General features: G+C 36.9%; 1 protein-coding gene across 2 annotated transcripts in view; it reads right to left on the bottom strand.

Moving 5' to 3' along the window:
* The window catches only part of Kcnt2 (potassium sodium-activated channel subfamily T member 2), a 353,431-nt gene that overhangs the window by 112,592 nt on the left and 226,754 nt on the right, over positions 1-14,085 (bottom strand). The window contains exon 14 of one of the 2 annotated variants that reach the window (XM_052737109.1): positions 4,649-4,757. The exons of the other annotated variant lie outside the window; for it this stretch is intronic. Within the exon in view, the coding sequence (XP_052593069.1) occupies positions 4,649-4,757 (109 nt within the window). The remainder of the gene's footprint in view (positions 1-4,648; positions 4,758-14,085) is intronic. 2 annotated transcript variants of the gene reach the window in all.

Here is a 14,085-nt window from a genome sequence, read left to right as displayed (position 1 = left end):
CTCTCATTGTCACTGGTACTCTATTCTAAACACTGAACTAGATTTTCCAGATTACAAAATACAGTCTCCTGTCACAGCTCTGAGTGTGAACCTTTCTATGGAGCTAAAGATAGTCCTTTTGAGCATCGTCTCCCACCCTTTCCTTCCTTTCCTTTCTGGCAGTCAGAATGATAATTATAATCCCTATTACTTTTGAGAAACTTTCTTTTCCACCCACATGGCAGCTGAATCCCTGGGCTCTCTGCAACAAACTCGGGGAAAGAGAGAGCCCCTCTCTCATTTTCTACATCTCACTCCTTCTCTTCTTTACTCCCTGGTGGGTTTTCTTGAACCATTTCCTGGAGACAAACATTGGATTTTCCTTCTTTCTCATGGGTGTTGAGATATAGTGAATTGTGGATCTTAGGTAAAACGCACAGGGGATAGCTCATGACTAATTTCTCTCTTGAGGTCATTGGCCTACTTACGGAGAAGGGAAAAGCTGCAGGCTCTGCTCAGGGTAGCACAGAGTCTCTGAGCCGAGGGGCCTAGCAAGCATCCTTTGCCTCCATTTTGCCTTAGTGCTTGTTTTCTCCAAATAAACATTTTCTGAAAGCTTTCGCTGAATGAACTTTCCCAGCCAAACAGAATATTATAAGTATTTAAATATTTTCCAGATTAACCTGCATAATTTGATGAAACAATCTTCAGTCTTTCCTTCTTCCACTACTGTGACATTATGAAGTCTACGGGCCAGTGGTGGCATGCAAGCTTTCTATGTAGATTTGTCTGCTGTCGACTCATTAGGGAAAAGTGTTTGCAGAAAAATCAAAGAAACTAAGCTGGGTCTTTCGTGCATCCTCCGAAGGGCTGTGAGATATTTCAGGCCTTTTTATCGGTGATATTTATAGTAGCTGCTTGTTGAAGGTATGTTTGTCAGGTGCCTCCTATGAAATTACAAGTTTTAAATTGGCAGCTAATGAACATCTGGGAGAGGTCCATCAAGAGCACAGCAGTTCTGGTTCTTCTCGAGGCTTCTCCCACTACCATGAGCACACATTGGTAGAAGGACAGTATTTCCATGATACTTTCCTAAGGCTAGCTTCATATTTTCTCATTTCTTCTATACTTAGTATTTGAATTCTTTAGAAAGAAAGTGGTAAGTTTCCTCCACCTTTTAAGTTTTTATTATATCAGTGTGGACTCCTGGTAGTTGTTTCATTTCGCAGGTTAAAATACATCTTGTTACGTATTTTGTAGCTCCATTAGAAAACCTTTTAGTTTGGACCCTGTGACATTTTCCTGACCCCCATACAAAACAACCCCTTGTTCTCTGCCATCAGATTTTCTAAGTTGGTGTTCTATTTTTCCCACACCAGTCCTTAATCAACAACATCCCATTTCTTTTACATCAGAACACTATTTAAGAAGCAAGCTCTGGTCATTATTCCTAGGATGGCATTGCATCTAGGCTCTCTTGAAACTGTGGAAAATCCCATGGAATCTAACAGACATATACTGCTGCACATCTATATATCTATATCTATCCTTTTTATTTGTTCATAAAAAGTTTGTGATTATGTTGTTTCCAGTCTTCATAGGAAGTGTCACATAATTAGAAGAAGATGAGAAGAAGAAAGCCATAGATATAGGACACATAAAAGGATACTTTGATAGGACACAAGACCAGAAAAATAATGTTAGTAGGCAATTCAAAGAGGTCAAATAACCACTTTGAGAAGTAAATCCTCATTTGAGAAGTGCACTAAAACTACAAAAACATTATAAATATTACCTAAAGTACTAACAAGAGTATGTGGAACTATTTATGCTATCTTTTGCAGGCTTTTTTGAGGGAGATGCTGCAAATCTCAATTGCTTCAAGTAAAAAGGAAAGAAAAGCAATTACAAACAATTTTTAACCTAGTATTTCTCAATCTTCCTTAATTATGGAATTTTATTTCTCCAGAAAAGATATTTGCTCCACAAAGGATTTTTAGATTGAGTCCTTAGGTGTTTTTATATTTACTTTAACAAATGTATAATCTTACAAAGACAAATGGAGTAATATATACTATTCTGAAATCAGTGCTGAGATTCCTTATGAACTTAAGAACTAATAATATTCAGTAAAGTATAAGCCATAATGGGCAGTAAGAAAGCTTAGTGGGAACAGGTGACAGGTGCCAAGTCTGACAAGCTGAGTTTGATACCCAGAACCTACATGATGTGAGAAGAGTAGATAACTGACTACCATAAGTTTCTCTCTGATTTCTCCACGTACACTTCCATGCATGCACACACACAATCCCACACACACACACTCACACACACATGCTCACAAATTAAATTAGTAAATGTTTATAAATAAATGTTAAGTTTTTTTCATAGTCTGTATATCTTGACTATTTTTCTCCCATAGTAATTTTCTGTTGTCCATAATGCAAAAGGCCTTTCTTCAAGGATATATGTAATTGTACTTTTATTACATACCAAAAAAGCACATAAACTCATTCTTAACATAATTATACATGAGTAAATGCAAGCTAGAGACACAGTGAGGCATCTTCTCACACCTATGATAGTTGGGAGCAAAATAGAAGAGTGTATGTCCTGAAGAAACTGTGATGAAATTGGAACCCTGATACATTGCTAGTAAATCTCAAAATATTGTAATCTATTTATAAATACTCTAACAGCATCCAACAAATGATAAAGAGTGACCACATGATCTAGAAATTCTACTTCGCTTTAATAAACCCAAAATGAATGAAAGCATATATAACGGTAAAACCAGCATCTTTCAGAGGTTAGCAATAACCTGTGCCGATCATGTGTTCAATGAAAAAATGAAATGTGGTCTTTCCTGTGATATAATAGCATCAAAATTAAGAATACCAGTTATTGCATGTCATAGTATGGATGGACTTTGAAAATGTCACTCTGCTTGATGGAAGCTAAGCCAGCAACACATGGCACATGGAATGGTCTAGAATTGGCAAACAGCAGGAACAGGAGTAACTTAGTGGCTGGTCAAGGCTGAAAGGATGCAGGGAGATTGCTAATAGGTTTTTGTGTAGTTTTCTCTAATAATAAATTGTTGGTGGCAGGTAATATGACTATATTGAAATGATAAACTTTAAACACTACTGGGTGAACTTCCTGGTCTATGAATTAAAACTCAATGATGATTCTATAAAGAAATTTATGGTTGAAAAGAGAATTTGCACAATAGTAAAATAATTTTACAGGGCATCTTATTGAATGGAAATCCTTAATTATGTGATAAAATAGTATTTTTAGTAAAGAAAAGCTCAATGGAATATTTAGAATTAATGGAGGTGCACTATTTTTTTTTACCTAGGTAGGGCAGTGCCTCTGCCCTGAAAAAAAACAAAACAAACAAACAAAAAGAAAACCACATACTAGTGTTTGCACAAGATACTCTGAGTTTCAGCTGTTAAATGACGTCAATGGATTTTCCTTTGTATGAGCAGCAGTGAAGTTGGACTAAACTTTCAGCATTACAGTTGGGATATTCAATGACAAAACTAGTATAAAAAATACTGAATACACTTAATGATGTTTCTATTCAATTAATTGGTGTCTAAATGATTTTCTGTACCTTAATTGGATCAAACTACTGAGTACTTCTTGAAAATAAAGCACCCTACTCATGGTCTCTCTACCTCCTCCCATTGCTGAGATTAAACACTTGTGAACATGCAGAATACAAATATTTTTTATTAAGAATTTGTGGAAATTGTTCCTGGGAGAGTCCTTTTCATCTCAGCAGAACAGAAATGCAATTAGAGACAAGATAGTGAAATCTACTTAAAAATACCACCGAGCATTTACTGTTTTAATATTAATGACTCCTTCTATCTACCACACATTCTAGGAAAAAATTTATGCATCCTGACCATTTGGTTTAGTAGTTCAGTTAAATAGCAACCATTTAACTTATGAACAAACAAACAACCCATCTTGACCAAAAGCACACACTAGAATTTAGATAATCAACATTTTGCCTGCAATACCAAGGCAGTAATATGAAGTAATATACATCACAGTACAGTACAGTATTTGTGTTCTAAACTTTAAAGCAATATGTTACTCCTCAAATTTTCTTTAATATCCAAGTTAAAACAATTTTTGTATATTTGAAACTGTAATGATATGCAAAAGAATTCTAAAATGTGCTAATGATATTGCCCTCTCCCATCTACCATGAAATGCACATAATAGGGTTTACTTCATTATATATAATTATTAAAAAGTAGAAAAGCACAATTTTGAGGTCAATTTTGTACATAAAGTTTTAGCATAAAATTTATTTAAGATGTTATAACCCATAAAATTCCTTCGGGAAAATGTTATTTACTGTAAAAGTATTAATTGTGGAAACTAACTCTAAACCCAAGAATAATGTTGAAACTTATACTGTTGTTCATTAAATTAGTATATCATGATTAATGAATAAGATTAATAACCAGCAAGATCAATTTTATTTATGTCTTAGGCCACTTAAGATGTTCATATTTTTCTAATGAAAATAATATAAACAAAAGCAAATGTAGGCACATATCTAGTTGTATATCTTGGCTTACTATAGGTCTATATCACACAACTACTCATTAAATTATCTTAAGAAAAAAAATATACTTACTGCCCTCTAGAGGTATGAACCAGTAGTGTAATAAGTGTAGATGTTGCTGGGCATATACAGTTTAAAGCTAACATGGCGTATTTAAACTCTTCTTCACATACAACATGATCTGTTTGAAATAAAATAGGTAAATTAGAATAATTTACCTTTTGAGGGTAATATGTTTAAATATGAAGAATAAAGCAGTGAATGAAATTGCAAAAGTCTCAGTATAAACATACTTATTTTAGGACTCTTTTTTTTCAGGTGCAATATTATCCCCAGAAATACATTTTGTAAGACAGAGTGCTGGAGAATGAGTTTGTGACTGGGCTGGGGGGCTATAAAGGTAGAATTCTAATCCTGACAAAATGGGGAACCTTGGTAAAATGCTGAAAATGCCTGTGCAAGTCAGAGAGCAACAGCTGGTTTGAGATGCAGTTCAGGTGGTTAGATTCCATCATTTAGGATCACAAATACAATGCTACTGATTTTCTAAAAAACATAACAACATGGTTTTACACTTCAAAATTATTAAAACACATGGCAGGCTATTTGACTAACACGAGTAATATTTTATACTATCAGAGCCACAGTATTAATCTTCAAAATTAATATTAAGGTGAATTGAAATAAAAGTGCACTGTCAAAAATCTAAGGTTCCTAAACTCAAAAGTGGATGGCGTCCAGCTAGGAAAGATAGAAAGTGGCATCTCAGTGGCATAAAAGGAAAAGAGTGCTAGAGGATGACAGAGAGGAAGGCCAGTCACATCTGAAGGAGACAAAGCTACTGAGCCCAAATTACATTGCTACCCTATGGGAATGATGAAGTTATTTGACTTTCTACATAAATCATACTTTTAAAAAGGAAACAAACTATTGCTCATCTAAAAGCAACCACCCCCATGCCAAAGTGTTTCACATTAGTATTAGAAATTGAGAACCTAGTAAATATCTAAGAAATGTATACATCCCTCAGCAGAGAATAGGAATTTTAGCTAATGGAAAGACAGAAAGATTACAGTGGTTAGTGAGATTAAAAACTGTAAAAAAAAAATAAACACCAGGCAAGACAGGCAGAGGCAAGAACAAGTGACTTCAGAAATGAGGTAGCAACTGTTCCCCTACAACTGTTAGCAAGGTGATTCCTGGTTAATGTGTTTGAGCGTATGGAAGAAGAGCTCATTGCTTTTTATTCTAATTTTGTTTAAATGTTGCTTTTATTCCTCTTTGTTACATTTCATGTGAGAAATATTGCACTAGCTATAATACCTCAGCATTTAGTCTAAAACGTATCTCCTAATAACCTCTGCATCTCTCTTCACTCCCTTTAGCACCTTACCCTCTCTTCCCTTTTCAGATTATCATTATGTTGAAATGACAGTTGAGGAAGACTCCAAAAATACATAGCAATATTATTTAATGTTTTGCAAAAAAGGGAGCAGATTCTAACTCCAATTTGAATGTTAAGATCTGTACTGAATATTTGCAAAAGAACAGTGTATTTAAACCACCCTCTCAATATTTCTCAAAATAATTTTTGAATGTGCATGCCTAATCTGTGAGAGAAAGGCAACAAAGCTGTTAAAGGCAGAATGCGGTTGCTTTAGACTCCTATCTTAGCAATGCATAGGGGACCATGATTTCAAACTAACACTCGCAACATATGATCTGTGAAAAAATATATACACTTCATAACATAACATAAGACAGGACTTTTAAAAATCCAAACTGCAACAGAATAATTGGAAGCTTGATTACCATATGTACCACCACATGCGGTTATTAATTTTCACTAAGAGGCATAACCATATTTCTTCAAATAGAACAACTTGAAAATTGCAGTACATGGGTGATGCTTTGTAAATATTTCATCATGTTTTCCTTCAATAGTTAAAAGTGAGGTATTGTGGCCTTTCTTTGTTCAACAGTTATCAGAATTTTAGAGGGAATGACTGTGGGGTAATTGTATGATGATGGTCTTCTCCCATTCCATAAAAGCTATACTGTTCTTTACTAATATATTAAAATCCTCACATGGCTCCTCTCTCAGATAAAGGCTTTGCAGCACCAGTCAGTCCTTCAGACTTAAAGCACATTTGCCACCATTCCCACCATACAAACATAAAGTATGTTCTGCATTTTCAGTGTCACATGCTGAATTATCTACCAAAAAAACTGCATGTAAATTAAAATGCACTTTACTATCTTTAGCATAGCATGTGACTCACTGATATTACTTTAAGACAGTCATCACTATTTTCTACTAGTGTCAACATCTATTACTGGCATGACTATTGGTGCAAGCCTCCTTTATAGTGCATTTTCTTGTTTATTTTATTTCAACACTTCCATAGAAACAATTCATGCTTCATTGTTATGCATATCTCCCTGCACTTTTTCAGTAAAAGAAGTGCTAAAAGTACCTTTTGCACAAAGTAGGCACAAAAGTCTAGTGAGAATGCTCGGTGAACAAAGAGCTCTTTGTTCAACCAAGAAAGCCTAAAATAGAGGACTAACATCCAGGTATATAATGAACACACACACACACACACACACACACACACACACACACACACACACACCCTCTATATCAAGAAAAAACCTAATTTAAAAATGGCTAGAAACACTTAAATACACCTTAAACATGCTTAGATATTAGGAAAATGCCAGTCAATATTACTTTGATTTCATTTTACACCCATCAGAATGGCTAAGATCAATAAAAAAAAGTGATGGGTCATGCTGGCAAGGATGTGGAGTCAAGGCAACACTCATCAGTTGGTGGTGGGACTGCAAAGTTTTACAGCCACTATGGAAATTAGTGAGGTGATTACTCAGGAAGATGGAAATCGATCTACCTGAATATCCAACTGTATCACTCTTGGGTATATAGCTAAAGGACATTTCACACTACCACAGCGATACTTGTTCAACAGTGTTCATTGATGCTCTGTTAATAATGACCAGCAATTAGAAACAATCTAGATTCCTCTGATCAGACAAATGGATAAAGAAAATGTGGTACATTACACAATGGAGTATTACTTATCCTTTAAAAAACCTGAAATCATGAAATTCTCAGGTAAGTGGATGGAACTAGGAAAAAAGAAAAAAACCCACCCTCAGTAGGTAATCCAGACTCAGAAAGACAAATAAGGTATTTAGTCACTCATATGTGGGGAAAAAAACCAAACAAGCAAACAAACCCTTTTTTTAATGTAAATACATTTTCTTTTTTAAGAACTTTCACTATTTGGGGTCTAGGGACATGAATCTGTGGTTAAAAGAACTGGTTATGCAACCATGTTAGCCTAAGCCCAAGTCCAAGTGCATATATATATAGAGCCAGGTTGTCCATGTGTGTCTGTGATACCTGTGTTGGGACAAGGAACCTGAGTGCTAAGCAACTAGCCAATCTAGCCCAAACAGTGACCTTCAGGTTCAGTAAGGGGTCCCGTCTCAAGCAGTAGAAACAGAGTGGTAGAGCAGGATCTTTGATGATGTCCCCCGGCCTCCACACCCTGCACACATGCATCACAAAGACAGAAACATTAAAATCTACAAACACACACACACACACACACACACACACACACACACACACACACACACACCTTGCTAGATTTGAGAATTGCTACAAATAAATCCAATTCAGAGATACTCTCCTGGGAAAGGCAGAGTCTTCCTAATGTGATTTGATGTCATGTAAGTCACCTGTGTGCTGAAACATGTTAACTTACTTAGATCCTGCTGCCCAATCCTGCCGGTCAACCACATGTAACTATCCATAAGTTAAAATTCAATAAAAGTAAAACTCAGTTCTTCTGTCACACTGGGAGGATTTAAAAGAGTTGGGTAACAATTGTGATTGCTGATTAACCTGCTGGGCAGGGTGACATGCTTCCTTTGTCACCACTAGTCTCATTGCCTAGGCTTCCTCATGTGTCAAATGGGTTCTCATAAGCTCTAAAACAAGTAGAATATATTTCAAATTCCTCTGCATATCACTCACCAGCAGTCAGAACTTAGACAAGCTTCCTAACATAATGCACCATTCCTGTGTACCTTCTCTGTCATATGGCAGCTAAAAATGTTCCTCTGTAACACCAGGAGAAAAGGCAGAACATATGGGGATGAATACAGGCAGGGGAGGAGTAGCTGTGGAGGTTTAGGAAAGTGATGTTGTTCTTACTATGGCTCTATTTTCTTAGTCAAATAGATGGAAATGATTAGGAAGAAGGTGGCAAAATAAAGGGTGCAGATAATCTGTTGTTTTCTTGTGTTTTTTCCTTTTGCTTCACTAAAATGCAGGAAACTTGGGCCAGGAATAGAGCTCATTTGGTAAAGTGATTGTCTTACAAACATGAAGACCTAGTTTCCATTCCCAGAACACACGGGGTGGGGGCGGGGAACCTGATGTAGTGAGCCACACAGTTAAGCCTAGCACACGAAAGCAGAGATAAAAGGACCAGTGTGACTGCCGGCCAGTGAACCTATACTATTTGGCAAACTTGAAGCCATTGAGAGCTACCTTCTCAAACACCAAAGAGTACAGCTTCCTGAGAAGTACATCCAAGGTTGACTGCTGGTCTCCATGCACAAGTACATACACATGCACTCATAGAGGTGATCTGACAGGAGAAATGGAAAAGATGAGGTGGGCACTTTAATAGGGTGAGAAGGAGGTAAATACAGGAGGAGGGATGTGGGTAAAATAACAATAAGGGTACCTTCAAAAGTCACAAAATATCATAAAAAATGTTAACTATTTCGCTAAGCAAGGCCGATAACATATGCAATTCCACATATGAGCTTTACCCACCTGAGCTGACAGTGCCCCTTTAAGAGTCAAAGACAACCTAACAAAAACATCAGTATGAGACATGAAAAGCCCTCTTTTGAGTTGTTGACCAGGTTGTTTAAGAGACTCCACAAACATGCAGCCTATTGTTGTTTTTTTTGTTTTTTTTTTTTGTTTTTTTCCCTTTTCTTTTCTTTTTTTTTTAATTTATTTTAATTTATTTTGCAATACAATTCAGTTCTACATATCAGCCACGGATTCCCTTGTTCTCCCCCTTCCCGTCCCCCTCACCTTCCTCCCAACCCCCCCCCCCCATTCCCATCTCCTCCAGGGCAAAGCCTTCCCCCAAGAAAGACACAGGGATCGCCCAATGACAGAGAAATGGAATGAGATCTACATGAACAGCCTGGACATGAGTGGGGGTAATGAAAGGCGAGGGTTGAGGGAAAGAGAGCTTGGGGGAGCGGGAGATCCCAGCTGGATCAACAACAGAGAGGGAGAACAAGGAATAGGAGACCATGGTAAATGAAGACCACATGAGAATAGGAAGAAGCAAAGTGCTAGAGAGTCCCACAGAAATCCACAAAGATACCCACACAACAGACTGCTGGCAATGGTCGAGAGACAGCCCGAACTGACCTACTCTGGTGATGGGATGGCCAAACACCCTAACTGTTGTGCTAGAAACCTCATCCAACTACTGAGGAATCTGGATGCAGAGATCTATGACTAGGCCCGGGGTGGATCTCTGGGAGTCCAATTAGCGAGAATGAGGAGGGTTTATATGAGCGAGAATTGTTGAGACCAAGGTTGGATAAAGCACAGGGACAAATAGCCAAATGAATGGAAACACATGAACTATGAACCAATGGCTGAGGGGTCCCCACTGGATCAGGCCCTCCGAATGGGTGAGACAGTTGATTGGCTTGATCTGTTTGGGAGGCATCCAGGCAGTGGGACCAGATCTTGTGCTCATTCCTTATTGTTGTTTTTTTATGCCCACAGAGTGGAAAGTCCTTATTGCTGATGATACCATGGACTTCAGAAACAGCCTAGGGATTCCTGAGCTAGAACTAACCTGAAAGAAAGGTGGGAGGAAAATCAACAGTCCTACCCAGCTATTAGGCCTATGAGTTACATCATGAATTGCATGGCAAGGTAACCCTAAGGGTGAAGTATTGCTAAACATACATTGGTGTTAACTAACTGCTCCATAATTGGACTTAAAAACCCACTCAACAAGAAGGAAACCAAGTACAGAAAACCTAGGCACATAGGCAGAGGTAACGAAGTCCTGGATACAGGAAGAGAATCTGCTACCACTGATTTACTAAACCAGCATCATCTCTAACAATAAACAGCTATAAGCAGCTGTCCTTATAGCCACAGAAATATATAGTCTTGACTCCTCATCAAGGAAACTTCTCTTTGCAACAGAGACAACCACTACAGAAAACCACCACAACCAATCAAAATCAACACTGTGGAGCCTGGTCCAAATGAATACATTCACAAAACAACTTCCACACCTAAGGCTCAGAGAACACTGAAGAAGAGGTGACAAAAATGTTGTAAGGACCAGAGGATCGGGGAGTTTGCTGTGAGATTGTGTCTCCTAGTAATATCAGAAGCTACACTCATAAAATTTCACCAACAAGACTGTCCAAATGTAAACTGAACAAAGTCAAAACCAGTGGACATGCCAAAGAGGATGGAGAAAACCCTATGAGGCCTCAGTCCTACATGAAGAACTGTAGGCAACTGAGAAAATCTGGAATCAGGAGAGGGGGGTCTTCTCCAGGGAATAGAACATCTGGAGGGTGTGTGCGATTTGTCTATCTAGTACCAAAAAGTCAGTCCTGAAAACATACATATAAGTAACATTGTATGGACTAAACATTATATTTAGGAATGTATATATGTATATACATATTCATACATGCATGAAACAATAGTTAGTGAAGAGGGGGGCCTTGGGTTTGAAGGAGGTCAGGGAAGGATGTACAGGAGGACTTTAGGGAGGAAAGGGAAGAGAGAAATTTTGTAATTATATTACAATCACAACCCCCTCCCAGAAAATCTCTAAAAGATTAAAAATAAAAAATTGCAATTCAACATTTTTTTTGTAAAACTGTCATATAAAATACGTAGGCCATAGAGGCTTATAATGCATCGATACATCCAGGCAGAAACCTTTTCTCCCCCAGTGTCTGTTTTATATGCAGTGAGCACAAGTCTACAAAAGAGGTCAGAAGAAAAAATATTCTGATGAGAATCAACTGCACCTTGCTGATTTCAGTTAAGAACATATTTGTTCTAAGATAAGAAGCCATAATGTTCCAGCAGAGATAGAATTTCTAAAGTAGGACTTTACTTGAAATCAGAAATAAAATCAAATGTCCACAGATCTGAACACAGAAAAATGAAAAAGTGTGCTTCAGAAAATGCTTCCCTTTGAGAACCTTTTGGGGGCTGTCCTTTAAGGTATCTCGAACATAATGTTGACACTGGATAAGGACCAAATTCTAGCACTGTGATGCCTTCCCAAGGACATGTTTCAGATAATACCATAAAAGACACATTACAGTCAAAAGGAAATGATGGACAGGGTACCAGCAAGTGGATAACTGAAGTTTGGAAGGATTTTTAGACCTCTGCATAGAGTGTGGACACACAGTAAGTACCCAAGCAACTGCAGTGCACTTTCAACCTCATCATCACAGAGTGACTAGTGAGGATGTTACAGGATAGACCTTGCACATCACCAAGGAAACTAAGTACTTCCCAGGAACAGAAGTGGTGTTTAATAAAAAAATAATGTATCACAGTACTTCTGGAAATCCCTTGGTTTCCATGTCACATAACAGGCTGTGACACACTATCTACTGTGAGTTTCCAATTTATTCCCTTTCCAAAAACTGTCACTTTATTGAAGTTACAGTGTTTTATTGTTCACATATATGGGTCAATCATAATGTCAATAATGAGCAGGTCAATCAGCAAATGTAATATTTAAGAGCCAGATCATTGGGGGATATGTTTAATTAATCAGGTATCCTAGAACAGTGCTGGTGTAGCACCGACTGGGTATGTGAAGTATTTGTTATGCATGGGAAATGGATAAGTATCTAAGAGTTTTGATTCTTGGATGATCAAACATTTGTACTACCGACACAACTATAGGTTAGAATAATTCTTTTCTTGGTATCACCTATCTCTGGCATTTGTTACAATAATAGAAAGCTCCTCAATATAGAGGGAATATGTATTAGGCTGTAAAGAATGTTTATCTCAAATACTGTGCAATAGTTTTGAAAGAAAATAATTTAAGATCGTAGTAATGCGTGATTTAAGTTTCTTTTTATTAATTTATTTTTAATTTCAAATGTTTAAGAATTTCAGTGAAACATGTCTTATTTATAGGATTATTTAAATTCTATAATTACTACCCCATAAGCATGTGCCATCTTTCCATAAACTGGTGTTTTATTCAATTTCCTTAATGCTTTAAAGTTTATAATACACAAGCCTTTACATTGTTTGTTTAAGAGTTAGTCCAAGATATTTTGAGCCTCTTGTGAAAGGCATTGTTTCCCTGATTTCTTCCTCAGTCCATTTGTGTGTAACAAGTGCCCTGTGTATTCAGACAGGCTACTTACTGTATGTGTTAAATTTGTATCCTGTACTTTATTGAATATGTGCGTAAGCTTTAGAAAAAATCCTGGTGGAGTTTTTGGGGTATAAAAGTAACTAATCTACAAATGAGGGTCCTTTGACATATTCCTGTCCTATGTGTTTCTTTCCTTCATTTCCTGTTGGTATCTAGTTCAGTTGCTGTATTGTTCCAGTTGAGACTTCAAGTACTAAATTGAATAAGCATACAGGGGAAATCCTTTGTCTTCCTGATATTAGTAGAAATGCTGTGAGTTTATCTCCATTTAAGATGATACTGACTATAGGCTTGCTGCAAATTGCTCCTGTTAGGTTGAAGGATGTCCCTTATATCTTTGTTGTCCCAGGGACTTTTACCATGAAAAGATGTTGGATTTTGTCACAGGTCTTTCCATCATCTAATGAGATGATCAAGTAGTTCTCTTTTAGTCTATGTATATAGTAAATTACATTTAAAGATTACGCACGTGGGCGACATCCCTGCATCTCTGGGATAAAAGCAATGTGATCGTGGTGGATAATCTTTTGTTGTGTTGGATTCCATTCGCAGGTATTTTATTGAGAATTTTTGCATCATGTTTATGAGGGATATTTGGTCTGTACATTTTTTGGTTGTATCATTGGTTTTGTTAAGTGAGTAATAGTGGCTTCATAAGAAGAAATAGGACATATTCCTTCTGTTTCCATTTCGTGGAATAATTTTATGAGTAAAACCTATGCCAGTGGATCAATAGAATTAATATTGTGTAAAGGGCTATGCTACCAAAAGCACACTATTGATAATATAATGCATCCCCATCAATATTCTAACACATTTCTTTACAGAAATTGAAAACAATACTTAATTTCATATGGAAACATAAAAAAGATAGTTATAACAATCCTGAAAAATAAAAGAAATGCTGGAGGTATTATCATTCTAGATTTCAAGTTATTACAGAGCTATAATAGTAAAACCAGCACAGTATATATATATATACTT

Source organism: Peromyscus californicus, unplaced genomic scaffold (genome assembly GCF_007827085.1).
Source record: "Peromyscus californicus insignis strain IS unplaced genomic scaffold, ASM782708v3 Scaffold_14__1_contigs__length_90479793_seg_2, whole genome shotgun sequence".
Lineage (NCBI taxonomy): Eukaryota > Metazoa > Chordata > Mammalia > Rodentia > Cricetidae > Peromyscus > Peromyscus californicus.
Note: the sequence above shows the minus strand (reverse complement) of the source record. Positions and strands in the feature narration are given on the sequence as shown.